The 21,947-nt window shown below is 61.7% G+C and overlaps 1 protein-coding gene across 1 annotated transcript; it reads right to left on the bottom strand.

Moving 5' to 3' along the window:
- Positions 1 to 863: 863 nt before the first annotated feature.
- NDUFA4L2 (NDUFA4 mitochondrial complex associated like 2) lies at positions 864 to 12,292 on the bottom strand. The gene is made up of 4 exons (XM_074935152.1): positions 12,181 to 12,292; positions 6,279 to 6,367; positions 1,487 to 1,547; positions 864 to 1,102 (listed from the first exon to the last, which is right to left on the bottom strand). Exons 1-4 carry the CDS (start codon positions 12,235 to 12,237, stop codon positions 1,046 to 1,048), a joined length of 264 nt encoding a protein of 87 aa, XP_074791253.1. The 5' UTR covers positions 12,238 to 12,292; the 3' UTR covers positions 864 to 1,045.
- Between the last annotated feature and the right edge of the window lie 9,655 nt (positions 12,293 to 21,947).

Consider the following 21,947-nt stretch of genomic DNA (forward strand, 5'->3'; position numbering starts at 1 on the left):
GTCCCTGGGGTGGGACCCGCTGGGGGCTGCAGGAGGTGACCCGTCACCCTGGCGTTCCTCATGCCCCAAGGGGGCCTGCTTGTGTTGGGGGTGGGGGATGTTGGCTGTGCTTGGGGGGGGCAACCCCCTTTGCCTCCCCCTGAAAATGTGGCATCCCGCAGGGCCCCCTGCAGCGGGGGGGTTACTGGCCAGGGCCTGCTGCCCGGCACCCGCCGTGCTGGGGGGTGAAGGCAACGGTGGGCGCCGCAGGGAATGGAGGAAAGTGGGGCTGGCAGTGCCAGTGTGGGGGGAGGCGGGACAGTGAATGTGGGGCCCAAGGCAGGGCTGGGCACGGGGGGGCAGTGAGGGGGCCCTGGGGGAGACTCCTGCACACACAGGTGTGCGCACTCACAAACAAATGCTACTTTGCACACATATGAGTGTGCATGCCCGTGTCTACAGCACACACACCGTGCCCACCCCTTGTACACATACAAACGTACACAGTTACACACACACAGCCAGGCCAGAGGCTCATTGGCAGGGGTTGGGGGGGGGTCGCATGCTGCCTCCCCCCACAGCCTCATATCCAGGCCCCACCATCCTGGAGGTGCCCCTGGGTAGACCACACACACACTCTCTCACGCTGAATCCCGCCCCCCATCTGGAGCTCCCCCCCGGCCCGGCTCTGGCCTGGACCATGAGAACAGGGACATCGGGCCACCTCTGTGCTGTGCCGTGGGGCGCCCCGCCCCCCCCCACAGTGTGGGAGACAGGAAACGCAGCACATGGGGGTCGGGGGGGGTCAGGGAATTTCCGAGACGGCTGGAAAACGCTGACCGTGGGGGCTACTCGGGCAGGAAAAGTCGGTCGCACATTGCGTGGCACGTGGGGTTTTATTGCAGTGCTGGGGCGGTGCCCATCGCCGGGGCATCAGGGCGCGGGGTTGAGCATCGACACAGGCGCCTCACCGGAGCTACCGGGGCCCCGAGCGGGAAGCAGGGGACACCGGGGTGGGGGGCAGCTGGGCCCAGCGGGGGGCGCCCGGACCTGCCATGGGGGGGCCTCAGAAGTCGGGCCGATCCTTCTTCAAGCTCTTGTAGTCGGTGGAAACCGCCAGGAACTGCGGAGGGAGAGGAAGCCGGGGGTGAGGAATTGAGGTGCTGGCCCCTAGGTGCCCCCCCCCCAGTCCCAGCCCCCAGCCTGAGGACTCCATGTTCCCTCCCCCCCCCCACATCACCAGTGCTGGGTCACGGGGCCTGGGCTGAGAGAACCCCTCACCCCGTAACTCATTTCACAGGGACCCTCAAACTGCACCCACCTCAGGGGCATGACCAACCTGGCGCCTGAGTGATCAAGAGGGGAAAGGCCCCGTGCCCCACGCCCTGCCCCCCGAGCCCGTCTGGGAGCTGGCGCCCCCTCGAGAGGAAAGGCCCCATATTCCAAGCCCCACCGCCCTGAGCCAGCCCCGCTCAGGGACCCTCCCAAGCCCCCTGCCCGCGCTCACCTTGTACTGGTCGTTTGGACTCAGTTTATTCCATGGCTCTGGGTTGTTCTTCCTGTCCCAGCTGCAAGGAACCAAGAGTGGGGTTGGTGGGGAGGCGCCAGGCAGGGGTGGGCCAGGGGGGCCGGCGTGGCACAGAGGCGGGTATAGTCCCCACCCCGGTGGCCCCCGCAGGGGCCAGGCCCCCTCCCCAGTGGCGCTCGGTACCGGGACCCTTGGCCATAAAAAACATCGGGTGCAACCTGTGGGCCAACCCCCCACCCCTCACACCAGTGCAAAGTGGGTGAGCTGGTGAGAACAGCTGGAGGAAGGGAGGCCGCAGGCCTAGGCTGGACAAACCCAACCCGAGGCACTGAGGCAATTCGGGGCAGTGCAGCTGGCCGGGGGCTCGGCGCCCCCCTGGCCGAGTTACCCTGCAACCAAGGAGGGTTTGACGGTGGGATCGGCAGACGTTCCCGGCCATCAGTGGCATGCTGGCTGTTCACACTAGCCGAGGCTCTGGCCCAGAGCTGCTCGCAATTGGCTTGGAGCTGGCTGAGGCCAGTGACCCCGTGAGGGTGTTTGCGAGAGCCGTGGGGAGCCAGGATGTGGGGCGGGAGGAGGCGGGGGGGCAAGGAGGAGCGGGGCAGCTGCTGGCTGAGTTTAACGGGGCCTAATGGCTGTTTACCGGTGACGCGCCCTGGGGAAATAATCTGCAACCTTCCATGTAAGTGGCAGGGAAATGACTCTCCGGGAGGCAGCTGCCAGGGGGCCCGAGTGAGCGTCTGCCTGGCTGACGGACGGCTGGGGACGGGACCCCACGGGCGGCTGACGCCCCCTGTCCTTGCATGGGGGGCAGAGATCAGCAGATTGGAGGGTACATTGACATTGCTAGGTGCATTACGGTAGCAGCCGGACACTTGCGCCGGGCGCTGCACAGACCCACAGTCAGAGCCGGGCCCTGCCCCAGAGAGCTCCCAATGGACAGGCCCTAGGCAGCCAGAGGAAACTGAGTCACAGAGCACCAAGGCCAGGCTGTCCGAGGGCTCGACGGCCCAAGGAACTGAGCCCTTAGCAAAACCTGCCCCCAGGGTGGGTACTGAGCTGGGGCCCCGCGTGACTCAGTGAGCCAGGAATGGAACCCAGGTGGCCGGCGTCTCTTTCCCTGGCCTAGACGTTTCGCACAAGCTGCCTTGACTAGCTGGGGCTCCCCGCGGCTGCTGCCCAGGGCGATTCGACCCCCGGCCTGGCCAGACCCTGGCTGGTCCCTTCTGCAGAGCATGGCAGCAGCACATGGGGGGCAGGGCCCCACATCTGCCTCCTGGGCTGGGGGAGGGGCGCTGCGCTGGGGGGCGGGAATACCGGCTCCCCCAAAGTACATGCGGGCTCTGGACCGGCGCCTCCCCCAGCTGGGGGGTTTGAGCTGAGTTCCACCTCGGGGTGAAATCCCCCCCATCCTCCACGGCAGCTGGCGACCCAGCGCGGGGGTCACATAGGGCAGCGGGGGGGCTGGCCTTTGCCCAGACCCCTGTGTTGGGGGGGCAGGGGAGCTGCCATTGCTCCTGGCCCTGCCCATCCGGCTCCCCAGCGGCGTGATTTGCTGCCAGCTCCTGGGGCTGGCCTCGGGCCCTGCAGCCTCGCTCCCCCGCCAGCTTGTTTGTGAGCCCGGCTCCCCCCGCCTGGGCCGCGAAACTGGGTCAGCGGCTGGATACACAGACCAGGGGCTCGCTGGCCACCACGGCCACGCTGCTGCTCCAACCATTGTACTGACTGCCCCGTCCCTCCGGCCGGCCATCGTCTGCCTAGCCAGCCCCCTGCCCGCAGTCACGCCCGTCCCTCCACCCCTCCGTCCATCCCTTCCTCTATCCCTCCATCCATCCCCATAGGCATCGTCCCTCCAGCCATCCGTCTGCCTAGCCAGCCCCCTGGCCGCAGTCACACTCCTCCCTCCACCCCTCCACCCTCCCCTCCATCCTCATACACAACCCTCCTTCCATCCCTCCCTTCCTCCACCCCCCCTCTATCGCTCCCTCCATCCATCCCTCCACCCCTCCATCCGTCCGTCTGCCTAGCTAGCCCCCTGCCCGCAGTCACACCCCTCCCTCCACCCCTCCACCCCTCCCTCCATCCTCATACACAACCCTCCCTCCATCCCTCCCTTCCTCCACCCCCCCATCTCTCCCTCCATCCATCCCCATAGGCATTGTCCCTTCATCCATCCATCTGCCTAGCCAGCCTCCTGCCCGCAGTCACACCCCTCCCTCCACCCCTCCACCCCTCCCTCCATCCTCATACACAACCCTCCCTCCATCCCTCCCTTCCTCCACCCCCCACTCTCTCCCCCATCACTCCCTCCATCCATCCTCCACCCCTCCATCCATCCCCATACACATCGTCCCTCCATCCGTCCGTCTGCCTAGCTAGCCCCCTGCCCGCAGTCACGACCCTCCCTCCACCCCTCCATCCCTCCCTCTATCCCTCCATCCATCCTTATACACAACCCTCCCTCCATCCACCCCCTCCATTCCTTCCTCCATCCCGCCTCTATCCATCCCTCCATCCATCCCCATACACATTGTCCCTCCATCCATCCTTCTGCCTAGCCAGCCCCCTGCCTGCAGTCACGCCCCTCCCTCCATCCCCTCCTAGCCATCCATCTACCCACATCCCCATCCACACCCCTCCCTCCACCCCTCTCCCCCCACCAGGTTCTGATCACAGTGGTCCCCTCCCCGGGCCGCAGTCTCCGGGCCATGGCAGCACGGAGGCTCCTGCTGCCTCTTTCCACGAGTGACCTCACGGCGGCCCCCCTGGCAACCTGCTGTGAGGTCACCAGCAATGGGGTCGGGGAACGCGGGGGGCACGGGGCCGTCCCAGGGAGCCGAGCGGCTGGGGAGAAGGGGGGAGCTCCGGGGACGTTCCCCCAGGACAAGCTCGGCCCCCTCCTGCTCCTTGGCTCCTCACCCGGGGGAGGGACGGAGCCAGCGCTGGCCTCGGCAGGTGCCCCTGGGACCTGGCTAATGTCACCGGGGCTGCTGTGCCCCCGTCTCCCCCGCCTCCCCCGCCATCAAAGGCACCAGGCCTGGAACTGCTAATTGCTGAGCTGAGGGGCCGGGCAGCCAGCGGCAAATTGAATCAATGATGGAGTCAGACATCTCCAGAGGGCCCTGGCAGAGCGGGGCCGAGGGGAGGGGCCCAGGCCCAGCCCAGAGCCAGAGAGGGGAAACGCTGAATCTGTCAAGATACATATCCATAGCTACCCAGCCAGCCGAGACACACCCTTCTATCTACCCATCCCTCTGTCCACCCATCCTCCGTCCATCCATCTATCCATCCATCCATCTACCATCTATCCATCCATCAATCTATCCATCCGTCTCAGACACACCCCTCTATCTACCCATCCATCCACCCATCCCCCCATCCATCCATCCATCTACCAATCTATCCATCCATCCATCCGTCTCAGACACACCCCTCTATCTACCCATCCACCCACCCATCCCTCCGTCCATCTATCTATCTACCAATCTATCCACCCACCCATCCATCCATCTATCAATCTATCCATCCATCCATCTGTCTCAGACACACCCCTCTATCTACCCATCCGTCCATCCACCCACCCATTATTTGGGATCGGGAAGGAATTTTCCTCCAGGGCAGATTGGAAGAGGCCCTGGAGTTTTTTCGCTTTCCTCTATAGCATGGGGCACGGGTCACTTGCTGGAGGATTCTCTGCTCCTTGAAGTCTTTAAACCACGATTTGAGGACTGCAATAGCTCAGACAGAGGTGAGAGGTTTGTCGCAGGAGTGGGGGGGTGAGATTCGGTGGCCTGCGTTGTGCAGGGAGGTCAGACTAGATGATCGTAATGGTCCCTTCTGACCTTAATATCTATCTATCTATCCCTCCGTCCATCCATCCATCCATCTACCAATCTATCCAACCATCTATCCACCCATCCATCTACCAATCTATCCATCCGTCTCAGACACACCCCTCCATCCATCCATCCATCCATCCCAGACACACTCATTTACCCCCCTGCTCCATCCAACCATCCATCCTAGACACATCGATCCATCCATCCCCATATACCCCCTCTATCTAACTCCATACCTCTATCTATCTATCCCCAGACACACCCATCTCTCTCACACGCAGCCGGGATGGCTCCTGCTAGTGTATGCTCCACTCCTCCGCCCACCCTGGTTCCCTGCTGCCCTGACGGAGGCTGTGGGGGGAGCTCTGGGGGAGGGAGGAGACCAACGGGTGGGGGGAGGGGGCGTGACTAGGCCTCCCCTCTCCTAACACCGGAGTGCCCAGCCCGCTCTGTGCCTGGGGCCTGATCCTGCTTGGCACGAGAGATGGCCCGGGGAGCTCCCTGTGCATGACTCTCCCCGCCGATCAGACCAAATGGGGGTGCGCTGCCCGGGCTTCCCTCTGCCATTTGCGACTCACCTTCCTGATTTGTGTTAGGGCAGCACCAAGAGGCCCCCGGCCGAGAGCAGGACCCTGCTGGGCTGGGAGCTGAGCCCTGCCCCGACGAGGCACCGAAACACCCTGACAAGTGAAAAGAGACGAGGGGCGGGAGGGGAAACTGAGGCACGGAGCTGGGAAGTGACAGAGCTGGGACTAGAACCCACCAGGAACTACCCCCTAGACGCCAGCGCCTCTCATTGGGGTTATTTACTAGGTGTATAGCAGTAGCGCCGAGGAGCCAGGGGCCGAACCCCCCGGTGCCAGGGGCTGCACAAACACTGCCCCAGCAAGCTCGCTGCTCCGTGGCCCCAGCCCCCCGCCCCGCCCCCATACCTCACGTCGGGGCTACAGAGGGCCAGGCGGAGCAGGTAGAGCGCGGCACTGCCCAGACCGAGGCCGATGAAGCTGATGAGGGGAATGAGCTGCGGAGAGAGGGAGAGAGAAGAGATGAAAAATGCCCCAATGAAATGAATATTTATCAGGCCGCCGGGAGAGTGAAAGGGAGCCTGACACACCGGGAGATTTACCGGCGCAGCAATCCTGTACCCGGGCTCCCGTACACAGTGTAGCTGTCAGCTTGAGTGACTGGATTCAAAGGGGGGGAGAAAAATAGTCTCGTGTTGGAGAGGAATTGGATTCGGAATGAGAAATCGCACGCTCCCCCTTCCCCCCCGTCTGCAGTAGTGGGGCTGGGAGCGGCAGGGGATGGGGAGGGAGTGGGGGCTGCGCTGGGGCGCTCGTTAGTGCTGTTGGCCCAGCCATCCTCCCTACGCATGCCACCCCCAGCCGTACCCCACTGCCGCCCAATCCTTCCGCCCCCCAGGCCCCGGACACAGCCCTCCGGCAGCCCAGCCAGCCTCACAGATACACATCTCTCTATCGACTCCTCTGTCTACCGAGCTATCCATCCAGCCACTCACATACAATAACCTTCTTTCTACCTACCTGTTCATCCACCCCCATACGTACCTCTCTGTCCACCTGCATATCTAGCCATCCACACATCCCCCGACAGATCGATCATCTGTCATCTATCCATCCATCCCCATACACCTCATCTAATCTGTCTATCCCCAGCCACCCCCTCTATCTATCTATCCTCATCTACCCCTCTATCTAATCTATCTCCAGACCCCCCCATCTATCTATTTATCCATCCCCATATATCCCATCTATAATCTATCTATCCCCATCCACCCCCTCTATCTATCTGTTACCTATGTATGTATGTTTCTATCTATATTTATGTATCTATCCTCATCCACCCCCTCTATCTAATCTATCTATCCCCAGACACCCCCTCTATCTATCTGTTATCTATGTATGTATGTTTCTATCTATATTTATGTATCTATCCTCATTCACCCGATCTATCTATCTACATCTATCCCCATACACCCCCTCTATCGATCTATCTACCCCCATGCACACCCCCAATCTCTATCTCCCTAACACAATGCATTAGACCATGTAACATAATGGGGCCGGCCCAGCTCCCTCACTGCACAGAACATAACGAGGAACATTTTCAAAAGTGCCCCAGGGTCAGAGGAAGCTGAACAACCGCAGGGTGCTCAGTGACTTGGGTGGTTACAGCCTCTGACTGATTCGGGCAGCACACGGCCCATTTTGAACCGGGGGTGTGGGGCTTGTGACGAGCCGGGAGTATTAACCTGGGAATGCTGCATGGGAGTTTTACTAGTTTACTGTCTTCTGCTAACACGGAGCGTGCCTCAGTTTCCCTGGGGGGTGCTGCAGCAATCCTAGCTGGGGATGGGAAATAAGGGGGTGACTAAAGGAGGGCGGCTGCTCTTTGGAACTGGAGCCCAGGAGGGGGTTGGGATCAGGTGACACCTTCTGCCTGGGAAACTGGACAAAGGCTGGAGGAGGAGCTGGGGTGTGTGGCTGGATGTGGCTGGACTGGGGGTGTGGGGCTGGACTGGGCTGGGGGGCTGGGACTGGACAGGGGGTGGGGGGCTAGGTGGGCACATGGGGCTGGGCTGCTGGTGCCGAGGCAGCTGCAGGTGCCGTGTGGCCGTGTCCTGCCCCCAGCACTGGGGGCAGCTGCCTTGCTGGGTCAATGGGATCCGGAGCGGGGGGGGGGCTCCTCAATGTCTTAGTACCTGCGACCCCCCCCAGGTTCCACTCGCTTGTTTGGCTCCTGGCTGCATGTAACGAAAGTGCCCCCGACACCCGCCCCATTCCGGCCACTTTTGTGTCTCCCCCCAGGGTCACTTTCTCCAGCCCCCTCCCGTGCTCCGCCCGCCTGTCCCGGGGAGCCTCCTGCTCTGCAGACCCCCGCTGGGGCTGCGACACCGATTACCGCCAGCAGGGGATCTGGCCCCTCTGACTCCAATGGAACGTGGGGACCCCGGACTCCTGGGTTGGGCGCTCAGTCCGGCCACTGCCTGGCTGTGTGACCGTGGCAAGTCACTGACCCCCTCACACCTCAGTTTCCCCATCAGTAAAATAATTCTGACCCATCTCCCCGGGCTCATTTGGGGAGCCAGACTCGAAGGCTGCTCTGAAAGTGCCAAGTGGCCTTCTCTTGAGACATTACCCAGTATTTATTACACCCCGGGGACCCCCGTTGTGCCAGGTGCTGGGCCCACAGTCAAAGTCAATCCTTGCCCCAAAAAGCTGACAATCTAAACAGACGAGGGATGGGTGAGAAAAGAGGCCAAACGACAGAGCCAGGAATAGAACCCAGGCGTCCTGAGGAGCAGCCCGATGCCCCTGGACCCTGCTGGTTCCTCAGGGCCCGGCTGTGTGGATCCAAACACCACTGCTCACTGCCAGCTTGTCGGCCCCAGGGCCGCCGTGCGTCCATCATCTTCTCTCACCTTTCCCCCACCGTGACAGCTGAATTTCGACGCCCCTCACCCCCTCGCCTCGCGCCGGCTGGCAGATCAGACTTCCAGCAGATGCGGCTTATGATCCTGGAGGTCAGAGACATCGGCCGCTAATGATCTTTTGCGCCGCGTGCCAATCAAAGCTGGCAGCCGGTTGATGACGCCGGACTCTGGGAACTGAGACTCGGGGACAGGCCTTCGTCGCGCCATCTGCTGCTGACACTTCTGGGTTCTCAAAGCCGGGGAATGAATCGAGCGGCTGGCGGAGGCGCTGGGGGAGCTGGAGCGAGGGTCAGTGGGAGCGAGGGGATGAATGGCAGCGTGGCCGGCCGCAACAGTTCCAAAAACACCGTCCCCCCTCCGGCCCCGAAAATCGTGAGATTGGCTTGAAAAGCAGGAGATTTAATATAATAAATGGGGAGGTTTGGTTGCTTTCTGGGTTCTTGTTGGGGTTTTTTTTTTTGAGCCTTCACAGGCCACGGGTTTAAACGCCTCTGCCCTGCGCTAAGAGCTAGAAATGTTTGTGTTATCAAACAAGAGACGCGAGCCGAGGTCTGGCTGCCATCCCATGAATCCGGGTGCTGGGGCTTTAAGGAAAAGAGCGGTTCCTGTGAGCGCTGCTGGAATCCTGCTCAGCTTTTCTAGCTGGAGCAACAGGCAGATGCAAAGCAGGATTCGGGGGCCTGACCTCGCGGCCAGGGGTCGGATCCCACCTTCCCATCAGCCCCTTGGATCTAGAGCTGCATCCTTTGGGCCTCCCAAGCAACGCAGGCCACGGCCGGTGTTAAAGGAGGCGGTGGGGAGGGGGGGACACGGGTGGCCACCGGGAGAGGCGTTCGCTGGGCTGGGTGTCATGTGGGTGCCAGACGCAAAGCTATTTAGGCTCCTAACCCCCCTGGGATCTGTGTGGCAGGTGGGCAGAATACTGAATACTAAGGGGCCTGTGATCCCCAGGCGGGGGCTTGGGGGGCGCTTGTCCAGCTGCTTTTAGGGGCCGTGTGGCAGGCAGCAAAGCAGGCTCCTGTTCCACGCATTTCTACCCCCCCAGCAGCGCCCCGAGTTTGCTGCGTTTGCATTTGCTGTCGAGTCGGCATTAATCACCGCCCAGCGGCTAGGCCTGGCAGTTGGGCACCGCGGGAAGCCAGCCGGGCAGCAGCAGGAGAAGCCGGGGCAAGGTGACAGCACTGATGTGCCCGCCCGGCGAGGAGCGCTCGGCCCAGATAACGGATGGTGTGTCGGGAAGCACCTCTGCTTCTAACGGGGCCAAGGCAGGTTACCCACTCCGATCCCCGGCTGCCCACGAGCCCCAGTGCAGGTTCCCCCTGCTCTTTACAGGAGCTAATTACGCAGGGGGAAGATTTTCAGCCCGGTTTTATGGATGGGGAAACCGATTGGCTCATCCTCACATGGCCAACACGGCCCAGAGCTGGGAACAGGGCCTAGTGGTTCTCCCTCTCACTCTAACTCCTAGACCACACTCCCACCCGAAGGAAGGAACAGAACCCAGGCGTCCTGGCTTCCAGCTCCTCTCTGCTCCAAAAAGGAAACCCCCCTCCCTCCGCTGGGAATAGAACCCAGGAATCCTGACGCTGGCTGCTGCTGTAATCACTAGACCCCACTCCTGTCCTGGAGTAAGGCATAGAACCCAGGAGTCCTGACTCCCAGCCTCTCCTGCTCTAACCGCTGGACCCCACTCCCCTCCCAGAGCCAAGGATAGAACCCAGGAGTCCTGGCATCCAGCCCCTCTCTGCTTGAACCACTAATCCCCATCCCCTTCAGCTGGGACTAAAAGCTGGGAGTCCTGTGGCTAGCTCCTGCTCTAACCCCTGGACCCCAATGCCTCACTATTTCCAGCCTCCCCAGCATCACATCTTTGCCCAGGACCTGCCTCTCCTCCGCTGGCCCAGAGCCCAGCCAACACCGGCCAGCGGAGCGCGGACGTGACTGTTTGAATGTGTAGCCCAGTCTTCCCGAAAACCAAACCACTGGGCTTAACCCTTCCCACACCAGCCCTGTCCTCACAGGGCCGGCTGCTCGCCTGGAATCACCCAGGCAAAGGGCCAGACCCACAAAGGCAAGCCAGCTCCCTGGCAGCTTGGCATCTGCGTGGAAAGAGACGGATTCTTAGCTTACACCATGGAAACTCGCCGTATGGAAAAACACCGGGCCAACCCCCGCCCCCCACTTTCCTTTGTGGCGGGGTGTGGGAACAATGTGTACAGTGGGGAGGGGGCTGAGAGCCATTGACCCAACCTGTAAACCCTGTGTACGATAGAAAGCACAACAAGCCGGGGGGTGCAGCCACACCCCAGGCCCCCTAGTTCCAGCCCCCTTCCTTGGCCTGTTGTTGGGGGGGGGGATTTGAGGCAGGTTCCCAGCATCTCGCATTCATCAGGGTTTATTCCTATTTGTAAACAAAATCCTCGTCATGAATTTTTTATGGCCGGGGAGCTGATGGATTTGACATGAAAGGACGGGAGGTGGATTCCACCCCCCTCCCCCCCCCCGCCAGGCTGATGAAAGGTTCCGAATTTGAGGGCTTGGCGGGGGGGGGGGTGTGGCAGAGGATCAACCGAGGGGGAAGGGGTCGGGGGGGAGCTGGGACCCTGGTGTCTCTCGGTGCCACACACGCCCTAGAGAGAAGGAGCCACGGCAGGGAGGGAGATGCCAGACAGCCCCCCCATTTCCCGTGTGTGGGGGTGAAGTGCAAAGACCCCCAGGGTTAGGGGCCAACAGGCAGAGCGGGAACCAGACAGAGAGGGGGGACGCAGGGAGCGCTGCTCCGGCTGGGGTGGAATCTGCGAAGTTTGGGGCCTTGATTTCTTTTACAGAGCAGCCCCCCCCCATTGCATACAGTGGGGTAGGGAGGTGACAGCAGACATGCCCGGGGGAAGGCAGACCGCAAACCAGGGCCCCCAGCCACGAGGCAGCCCCTCGCTCTTGGGGGGAGGCAGGGGAAGCGGGGGTGCGAGGGGGAGTTTAATGAAAGTAAGAGGGAGGCAGGAAACTGGGGGCAGATCATGGGGGGGGGCTGATGATGGGGGGTGGCTGGGAGGGGGTTGGGAGGGGAGGGAGAGGGGGCAGGGGGGATAGGAGGGAGGGAAGGGGGAAGGGGGCAGGGGGGATGAGAAGGAGCATTGAGGGGGGACAGAGGAGAATGGGAATGGAGGGTGGAAGGGGGATAGAAACAAACTGGGGTGGTGGGATAAAGGGGGGCAGGGGGAGGAGGGGGACAGAGGGGGGGAAGGAGGGGGCAGAGGGGTGCAGGGGAAGGAGGGGGGAAGATGGGGGCAGGAGGGGGCAGATGGGGGCAGGGGAAGGCGGGGGGCAGATGGGGGGCCAGGCCAGGGGCCGGGGCAGGGCAGCGGGGGCCGCTCACTCACTCCGGGATGCCTCCTGATCTGGCGGGCGAAGGCGAACCCGGGCCGGGTCCCTCCCATGCTGCTGCCGGGGCGGACTCGCTCCGCCAGCGGCAGCGGCAGGTTCCCCAGTCCCGCTGCCTCCGCCCCCCGCCCGGGGAAGGGCGGCCCGGGCCGGGGGTCACTGGGGGCGGCGGCTCCATCCCTCCCCGGGCGCAGCTGGCCAGGGCGGGGATCGGGCTCCCGGGGATCGGGAGTCAGGGGCGGTGGGAGCAGGAGGGGGGAGGGGGGGCAAAGGGGGGGCGGCTGGGGAGTGGCGGGGCAGGGGGAGGGGAAGCGGGGGGGGGCTGGGGAATGGGGGGAAGGGGAAGCAGAGGGGGAGCTGGGGAGTGGGGGAGCAGGGACAGGGGAGGGGAAGCAGAGGGGGGTTGGGGAGTGGGGGAGCAGGGGGAAGGGAAGCAGGGGGGGCTGGGGAGTGGGAGGGAACAGGGGAGGGGAAGCAGAGGGGGCTGGAGAGTGGGGTGGCAGGGACAGGGGAGAGGAAGCAGAGGGGGGGCTGGGGAGTGGGGGAGCAGGGGGAGGGGAAGCAGGAGGGGCTGGGGAGTGGGAGGGAGCAGGGGAGGGGAAGCAGAGGGGGGCTGGGGAGTGGGAGGGAGCAGGGGCGGGGCTGGGAGTGGGAGGAGACAGGGCAAGCAGAGACCCAAGGGGAACAGGTTGGGGGAGAGGAAGCAGAGAGTGGGGCAGGGGGTGGGAGAGTTTGAGGTGGTAGCTGGGGAAGGGAAGGGGGCCTGGGAACTTTAGCCGGAATGGGAGGGGATCAGAGGGAATCCCCCACCCCCTTCACAGCCTCCCCCGATCCCCCCCAGGGGGGGCAGCTCTTCCCTCTCCCCTCCCAAGGCCCCATCAGCAGTTCAGGGGAAGGAGCATAAATCCCCTCCCCTGTTGGCACTGCACCAGCTGGGCCCCAATCCCAGGCAGGAGCTGAGGGGGCTGCCCCACCCGGACAGATGAGACCCCCACCCCCTGTTCCCCAGGGCTTTGTCCAGCCCAGGTTGGCTGGTGCCAAGGGAGAGCAGCTCAAACCCCCGCTACCCTGGGACATGTCTCCCACAGCCCCCTGGCTCCCCATGTGTGGGGAAGGCCGGCCTTGGGGGGCCGAGGTCTGAGGGACTCAACTGGGGTCTCCGCTTGGTCGGTTTGCTCTTGGCCTGGGTGGAGCGGGCAGGCGCCGGGGGGTGACCTGGGCCATACGGAGGGTCACATACAGGATCTAACCTTTGCCTCCAGGGCTCTGGGGTGACAGGCCCTTTCTTTCCACAGGGAAACTCGCCCCAGTGCCCACGTCTCCAGCTGGGCGCTAAACCCCCCTCTCTTCCCCCATCCCCCGCCACAGAGCCTCCAGAGGGACCGGTCCGTACAGCCACCCCCGGGGCTGGGCACACCCCCCTGCCAGGGCTCCGGCAGGCAGGATTCGATGAGGCTGATAAAACGCCCCTCTAAATGCCCCTCTCCACCACATGCCAGCCTGCGAGCCGGGGCCTTTTTCATCCAAGCGAATCACAGGTACATTTGCTGCTGGGCTTCCACATGGCGCCAGAATGGGTTATAATTGATGGGGGGGGGCGGGATTCTGCCTTGTGCGGGTACGAGGGGCCCTTTCCTTCGGAGCTTACCTAGCTGTCCTGCCTGCTGGCAACCATAGTTAGAGACTGGTGGTTAGAGCAGGGGGGGCTGGCAGGTAGGACTCCTGGCTTCTACCCCCAGCTCTGGGAAGGGAGTGGGGTCCTCTAATTAGAGCAGGGAGGGCTAGGGTCTGCCTGCAGCTCTGAGGTGAGGTCCAGTGGTGAAAGCTGGTGGGGGTAGGAGCCAGGACTCCTGGGTTCCATTCCCAGTTCTGGGTAGGGGAGTGCGGATGACTGGTTAGAGCAGGACTCCTGAATTCTCTTCCCAGCTCCGGCTGTGTCCATTTGACGTCATCCTCCCTGCCCTCTGTGCCTCAGTTTCTCCGTCTGTAAAATGGGGCCAAGACCACCCGCTGTCCTTTGCCAAGCGCTTTGCGGCCTGACACTGATAAGTGCAAATGGTTTGTGTTATGATTTGTTGTGACACCTTCCCCCTCTGTTTGCCTGGGTCCCCCCCCTGCAATCCCTCGCCCCCTTTTTGATAAATGACATAATGCATAATTTACATTTAGCCATGCAAATTTCCCTGGCAGTAACAGATGCTGCCGTGCATATGGAAAACAGCTATTTGTATCCATTTACTCTTAACAAAAGATTTGTAGATTGACAGAACGTCTGCCTGAAAGAAAGAGCCGGGCACCTATTATATGGCTCGGCAAATGAGCAAGGAACAGACCCAGTTTGCTTTAAAGTTGGCTCTAATTAGTTTTTTAATATTCCACGTAGCGGGCGGATAATATCTCCTAACGGTTATTTACAATGGGGCGAGATAGAGGCAGGCGGCTGGAAAAGCAGCGTGTTTGCCCCATCTCTTCCCGCGGCTGGGCCGTGTGAAGAGCACGGGTGGGCCAGGAGAACTTCCCTGTCCCCGGTACGGCTCAGTGAGCCCACTGGGTACAGCCTGGCACAATGCAGGCAGGGGCCACGCAGGGCTGACCTATTCTGTAGGTGCCCCTCCATCCTTACCCACAACCCCCCGGCTAATTCAGCCTTGGCTCCCTGCTACCAGCTCGCAACCCCCTGTTATCCCTACGCAGGGCTCCCCACCCCCGGCCATCACCCATCAATCCCGACCCAGAACCCCGTTATCCCAGCCCTGAGCTCCCCGCCCCCCTGTGCCTGTGACGAAGTGGGGGGTTTTCTTGGTTCTTTTTGGTTTTTTTTAATGGTTTGCATGCAGGGCGGTGGGACTCAGTTTCCCTGGGCGTTACTGGTTTAACGAGGCGATGGGAGAGGGAGTTTGTTGGTACAGAGGGCCGGCAACGGAACATGGGGCCCCAGCCAACGGCCTGGAGAATGGAGACCCCAGCGACTGGTGACTGGGAGGCCCAGCTCAGGAGTCACAACCGACCCCATGGACCGTACGGGGCCAAGAGTGGGCACAAGCTGTGAGTCCGTGACAGCCCCTCAATCCCGACCCACGGTGCACACACATGCAGCACCCCCCGCCCGGCTCTTCCAGCCCCCCCCGCCGGATCTGCCGCTGCCCCTCCGCCGTGACCTCATTTCTTCCAGCAAAGTCTGAAAGGACAGAGGGGAGAACTTCGCAGGCGTGCGTGGAAATAAATAAACAGAACTTGAATCCCAGCCAGCGGCACCGTGCGGAGCCCTTTGTCGGGATAATTAGAGTTTTGAAATCAAATTGATCAAGTGCCACTCCCCAAGACAAATTACATCCTCCACTCCCTCGGCGCTTCTCCTGCGTGCCCCGCCAGTCCGGGAGAGCGGAGCCAGCTTGCCTCTCCCTGGGGAAAACATGCCGGGCAAGAGCCAGCAGATACCTCTCAGCCCTGGCAGGGGCACACAGTGAGCAGAGGGACGCTGCTCGCTTTCCAGCTGCTGAGACGCACCTCTCAATTGACTGGGGGGAATAGAGGGGTCTTCTTCGGGGGTGGGGGGGCACATAGATATTGCTCTGTTTAAAGCACTGAAAATTGAACAGCATGGGGCTCGCGGGCTCAGGGGGGCGGGGAATGGGGCACGGGGACTTTTCCCCTCTAGGGGGCGCTGGTGGGGGAGTGTTTGGCTCTGGGCGGTGAGGAAGGGACACAGGGCCTTTTCTGTTGGGGGTAGGGTTGCCAACCCTCTAGGATGGTCCTGGAGCCTCCAGGAATTAAAGATTAATCTTGAATGAAAGATGATGTCGTGATGAAACCTCCAGGAATATGTCCAGCCAAAACTGGCAATCCTAGCTGGGGGGAGCCTTCGGCTCGGCGGGGTGGAGAAGGGGGTCTGGGGCTCTGTATTTCTAGGGCACTCCATACAGTCTGGCCCCAGGTTTGGTGGCCATTGCTGTAACCGACTGGAGAAACCTCCCCTCGCAAAGCTGGGAAGAGAACCCAGGAGTCCTGGGGAGCAGAAACTGGCAAGGATGGGGGGCTTTACCTCTGCACCATTGGGGCCAATTAATTAACCTGGTCCCACCAGAGTGAACCGGAGGGTTTTGCTACACAGCTCCGGACCCAGCTCCTTTGGGGCGCCCAAGGCCCCTGCGCATAGCTACTGGGTAATGGGGGTGGGCGGGCAAAAAACCCAACAAATGTCAGTTTGGAAATGCTCCCTGGGAGTTGGAGTTCAGGTGCATCATGTGCCCATTTTGCTCTGTGGGCTGGTCCCCCTGGTCAGACTACGTCTCCCATGATGCACGATGGTCTCCCCTCCTTTTTAAACGGAGGTGGGGCTCATGGGAGTCCCTGGTTTGGTGCATTGTGGGAGACGTAGTCCACTTGAGGAGCCCAGCACAGAGCAGGGATGGGCAAATTACAGCCCCGTGGGCCACATCCAGCCCACCAGCTAATTTATTCCAGCGCTTGAGCTCCTGCTGGGGAGTGGGGTCTGGGGCTTGCCCCGCTCCTCTGCTCCAGCCAGGAAGCGGGGTCGGGGGCAGCTCTGTGCAGCTCCCGGAAGCAGCGGCATGTCCCCCCTCCTGCTCCTATGTTTAGGGGCAGCCAGGAGGCTCCGCGCACTGCCCTCGCCCCAAGCACGACCCCCACAGCTCCCATTGGCTGGGAACTGTGGCCAATGGGAGCTGGAAGGTGGTGCCTGCGGATGGGGCAGCTCGCAGAGCTGCCTTGCTGCGCCTCCGTGTAGGAGCCGGAGGGAGGACATGCCGCTGCTTCCGGGAGCTGCTTGAGGTAAGCGCCACCCGGAGCCTGCACTCCTGAGCCCCTCCTGTGCCCCAACCCCCTGCCCCAGCCCTGATCCCCCTCCCGCCCTCCGAACCCCTTGATCCAAGCCCGGAGCACCCTCCTGCACCCCAAACCCCTCATCCCCAGCCCTACCCCAGAGCCCGCACCCCCAGGCAGAGCCTTCACCTCCTCCCGCCAATCCCAATTTCAGGAGTATCCATGGCCCGCCGTACAACTTCCATACCCAGATGTGGCCCTCGGGCCAGAAAGTTTGCCCACCGCTGACACAGAGGAAATCTGGGCTATGAGGCAACAGAAATACCCCAACTCCCAGGGGGCACCAGGGCAGCATTTCCAAACTCAATTATTCTGGGCTCCAGGCACTGGGTTTGGTTTGGTTTTTTCCCCCTGAAAAGTCTAATTTTTCCGCAGGAGGTAGATGCTGGCTCATGAAAAATCTCCTGGAGTCAGAAACCCTGTTTCCCAGCCAGCCAGCCCTGCCTAAGGATGGAATGCCTCGCCCATTCCAGAGGGCAGGCTGGGGGAAGTCCGGACGCCTGGGTTCTCTTGGCTCGGCCACTGATCCGTTGGGTGGCCAAGTCTCCGCCCTGCTCCGTACCTCAGTTTCCCCTCCCACTCGTTGTCCATGTGGCAGCTCATGGGGCCTGCTTCTCTATTGCCCTGGCATTTCACACCCGCCTTTCCCCCTGTGTGTGCCAACGACAGAGCGTGGTGTCGGGATCAGGCTGGCCCCGTCCCAGCAGCGAGCAGTAACAGCTCCTGTCTTCCCTCCCAGCCAGACCCGCGGCTGGATTTTCTGCACACCAGCCGGCCTCCTCCTCGGTTGTTCATTAGTATAATTAAGATATGTTTTAACTGAGCTTGGCGATTGCCTCCGCTTTGTTAATTACAGGTGACGATTCGCGTGCCTCGGGCGCCCGTCCGCCGGCCCAGCGCTGCGAGCCCGGCTGGGAAGGGCCCTCGCCCCGGCCCCGGCACTGGGAGCGGTGAAAAGGAGCCGCCGGCCGGAGGCGGTGTCTGAATCGCCCTCCATTTATGGATTCCCTTCCCAGCGCCAGCAGATTTGACAGCTCAGCGGTTTCGGGGAAGAACAAGGCAACTTGAGACTGTTTCTCCCTTGAGATGAAAAGAATTACAGCACCTGACCTCAGCAACACACACACGGCAGCCACACAAACACACACACACACATGCCAGACACACACAGAGACACACACGCCAGCCACACAGAGACACATGCACACACACACACATCAGCCACACAGATACGTCAACCACACAGTCACACACACCAGCCACACGCACACACAGCAGCCACACACACAGAGACACACACAGACGTCAGCTACACGGAGACACACACGCATACACACACACAGACACACACACAGCAGCCACACAGACACACACACTCCAGCTACACAGAGACACACACACCAGACACACACACACACAGAGACAAACAGACATGCCAGCCACACACACTCCAGCCACACAGAGACACGCACACACACATACATCAGCCACACACAGACGTCAGCTACACGGAGACACACACACACAAACACAGACACACACACAGCAGCCACACAGACACACACACCCCAGCTACACAGAGACACACACACACACACCAGCCACACACATGCCAGCCACACACACACACACGTCAGCCACACAAAGACACACAGACACAGAGACACACACACACGCCAGCCACACACACACAGAAACACACACACACATAGACATCCCCCCCAGCTAAACAGACAGACACACACATGTCAGCTACACAGAGACACACGCCAACCACACACACAGAGACACACACACCAGCCCGCCCCACAGACACACGTCAGCTACACAGAGACACACACCAACCACACACACACACACACACACACACACACACCAGCCCCTCCGACACACGCCAGCCACACAGAGACACACACACACACCCCAGCCAGAGCAGCCAGAGGGGAAAATAAATATTCCCAGGGGGTGTCATTTTCACAGCAACCCAGCGACCCAAGGGGGCGAACGACTCCCCAGTAACTGCTCCATTGCTGGGGCTCCCGCCCCCAGCGATTCGACGCCCCCGAGCCCGGCTCCGCCAGCAGCGACTGGGGGACCCGGACGAGCCCCCGGGGTCGCTTTGCCACGCCTGTTTGTAACGTGCGGGCACCCGTGTTGTCAGCCCCTGTACTGTGATATCACAGTTGCACAGACAGCCTCTGCCCTACACGGCTTGGGTCCCAGGAGAGTTGGGCGCCTACAGGCCTTTGAGTGCCTGGGCCTTACTGTCTAAACAGACAAGCCAGAGGAAGGGTGGGAGGGGAAACTGAGGCAGGGAGCGGGGCAGCGACTTGCCCATGGTCACACAGGAGGTCTTTGGGAGAGCCAGGAATAGAACCCAGGAGTCCTGGCGGCCTGCTCAGGGCCCTACCCACTAGGCTGTACTAGAGCTGGGATTCCATCCGCCATGAGTAGAGGGCAGCCCATGGGGGATGGATCATTAAACACAATGGGGAAACATACGGGAAGCAGGAGAAGGCGGGGGTCTGCGTGCCTCTATTTCCCTACATGGGGCCTCTCCCTGCCCCCCGCTCCAGGTTCGCACAGGGGATCCACCCCACATGGGCTGAACCCAACCCCGATTTAAATGAGGCCCGCGAGGACAGATCCGCTGGCCCACACTGTGTGCGTGCGGAGGGGTAAACGGGACTGCATCGCTCCCCCTGCAACCCCGATCCAGACGCGTCCCCGCGATGCCACCACCCAGAGCCAGCCGCTGGCTCATACATAAAGAAGAGGTGTCGGGGGGAAATGAACCCGTCCCAGGGTGACGGGCCAGGGCACGTGGCGGGACAGGAGCCACCAGAGAAAAGGATGAGAGGAAACGGGCCCTGTGAATCCCGGCCCCTGCCCCCCCCCCCCCCGCTCCCTGCCGATTACTGTGATGTGTGGCGATGCCCCAAACGAGCACCCGGCTGCAGCCTGACCCAGGGAAGTTCGGCCCCATTCCTGGCTCAGCCGGGATTTCACGGCGCCGGGTGTGTGGCAGGGTGGGAGCAGCGCCCCGTTCCCTGCTTTCCCAAGCCTCTTCCCCGATCCCTCGGGGGTTTCTGGGTGCGGTTCAGCTGTGATGGGAAATGGGGGGGCCGGCGCTGTGACAAAGTGGGACTGTTCTTAATGTTTTCTCTGAATATTGTGGGGGTGCCTCAGTTTCCCCTAGGCAGTTCTTAAGTCTCTAGGGGGTGGGATAAGGGTGTATGATCATTGCAGAGCCCTAGAGGGCAGGTGCGTGCAGGGGTCTGGACACAGAGAATGGCCGACACCCTGTTTCCTGGCAACTGGTGACCTGGCCCTTCCCCCCTGCAAGGTGAGAGCTGAAGGGTTGGAGAACAAAGGAATCTGGTGCCCTCCTGGCCCGGGATAGGGACAAAGCCCAGAGGAGGGGGGGCTGGAGAGAGTTTCAGTTTGGGGCTGGCTGGGACATGGAGTGAAGGGCAGACGTGGTTGTCTGGCTCACTGCCCCCCAGAATGGACCCAGCTGAGGGGTCCTGTTCTCTGCACCTACAAGCTCCGTTTTAGACCATGTTCCTGTTGTCTAATAAACCTCTGTTTTACTGGCTGGCTGAGAGTCTCGTCTGACTGCAGAGTTGGGGGGCAGGACCCTCTGGCCCCCCCAGGACCCCGCCTGGGCAGACTCGCTGTGGGAAGCGAGGGAGGGGCAGAGGATGCTGAAGGCTCCGGGGTCAGACCCAGGAAGGTGGAAGCCGGGTGAGCTTCTCGCCCTGGGGACAGGCTGCTCAGAGAGGAGGGTCCCCCAGAGTCCTGCCTGGCTTCGTAGGGAGCTGTCCCAGAGCATCGCCTGGGGACCCCGTGACAGGCACATGAATAAAACAGGCGCATGGATTTGGGGGACCCAGAAAACCAGTGGCAAAGGACTCCTGGGTTCTTTCCCTGCTCCTGGGGGGAAGTGTGCGGCCTGGTGCATAGAGCGGGTGGGCTGGGAGCCAGGACTCCTGGGTTCTGTTCACAGCCGACTCACTGCGGGACCCCAGGCGGGTCCCATCCTCCCCCCCACCACAGCACCTCAGTTTCCCCATCTGCAAAATGGTGAGGAAGCTCCTTCTGCCTCCCATCCTGCGGCTCTCGGAGCCCCTCGGCTGGAAGGAGAGAGGTTGATTATTAATAATCCTAATAAATTATGGACAGCAGAGAAATTAGAGACGGGAAGAGACCAATTAGCGGTGCGATAGCTGCTAAGAATGCATTTGGGACCAGCTATAAACAGCCCGGACGCAGGGAGACAGACGGGGCAGGGGGTCAGACAGCTAAAGGGGGGTTATGAAAACAGATTTTCCTCCAGGCCCCTGTAAAGGCCCCCAGCGATGCAATCCTCCCCCCCCGCCCCCCGGCCAGTATCCCCCAGCAGACCTGACCATCCCCCATCCTCTGTGCAACAATTAACTTTGGATCCTGTTGCATTTAGCAGCCCAGCTCAGGGCTTGGCCTCCCCCAGGCTCTGGTGATGGGCGCTGCTGGGGGACCCCCATCTGCAGCAGGGAGGGAGGGTCCCCAAGAGGAAAGCCAGGTGGTGATGGGGGGAGGGGGCTCCATATCCAGGCAGTCCTTGGATCAACATCTTCTAGGAGGGCAGATGATGGACAGGGAGCTTGCGAGCCCTCAGCTCCCCCAAGCCCCCCGAGTGGCCAGGGTGGGGCCCTCATCAGCCGCCCCCTGGATCGCCCTGCTGGGAGCCAGCCAGGGACGCTGGCCTGGCAGGCTCCTCACACGGCAGCTGCTGAGCCGGGTGTTTTACAACCACTCCAAAAATATTAGTCAAGATGAGGGAGGATCGGCGCTCGGAGGAGCGAGGGGTCGGCGCGGCGGATTTATCATTGCGAAGTGGGTTTTTCCCTCTCCCCCTCCCCGTGATGAAGTGCTTCATTAA

The sequence above is a fragment of the Natator depressus genome, chromosome 20 (assembly GCF_965152275.1).
Source record: "Natator depressus isolate rNatDep1 chromosome 20, rNatDep2.hap1, whole genome shotgun sequence".
Lineage (NCBI taxonomy): Eukaryota > Metazoa > Chordata > Testudines > Cheloniidae > Natator > Natator depressus.

Coding starts and splice junctions, on each gene's coding strand:
- NDUFA4L2 (XM_074935152.1), bottom strand. CDS start 12,237: ATGGGAGGGACCCGGCCCGGGTTCGCCTTCGCCCGCCAGATCAGGAGG. Junction 1,548..6,278: donor CTCTGTAGCCCCGACGTGAG/GTATGGGGGCGG, acceptor GGTTCCTTGCAG/CTGGGACAGGAAGAACAACC. Junction 1,103..1,486: donor GTCCAAACGACCAGTACAAG/GTGAGCGCGGGC, acceptor CTCCCTCCGCAG/TTCCTGGCGGTTTCCACCGA.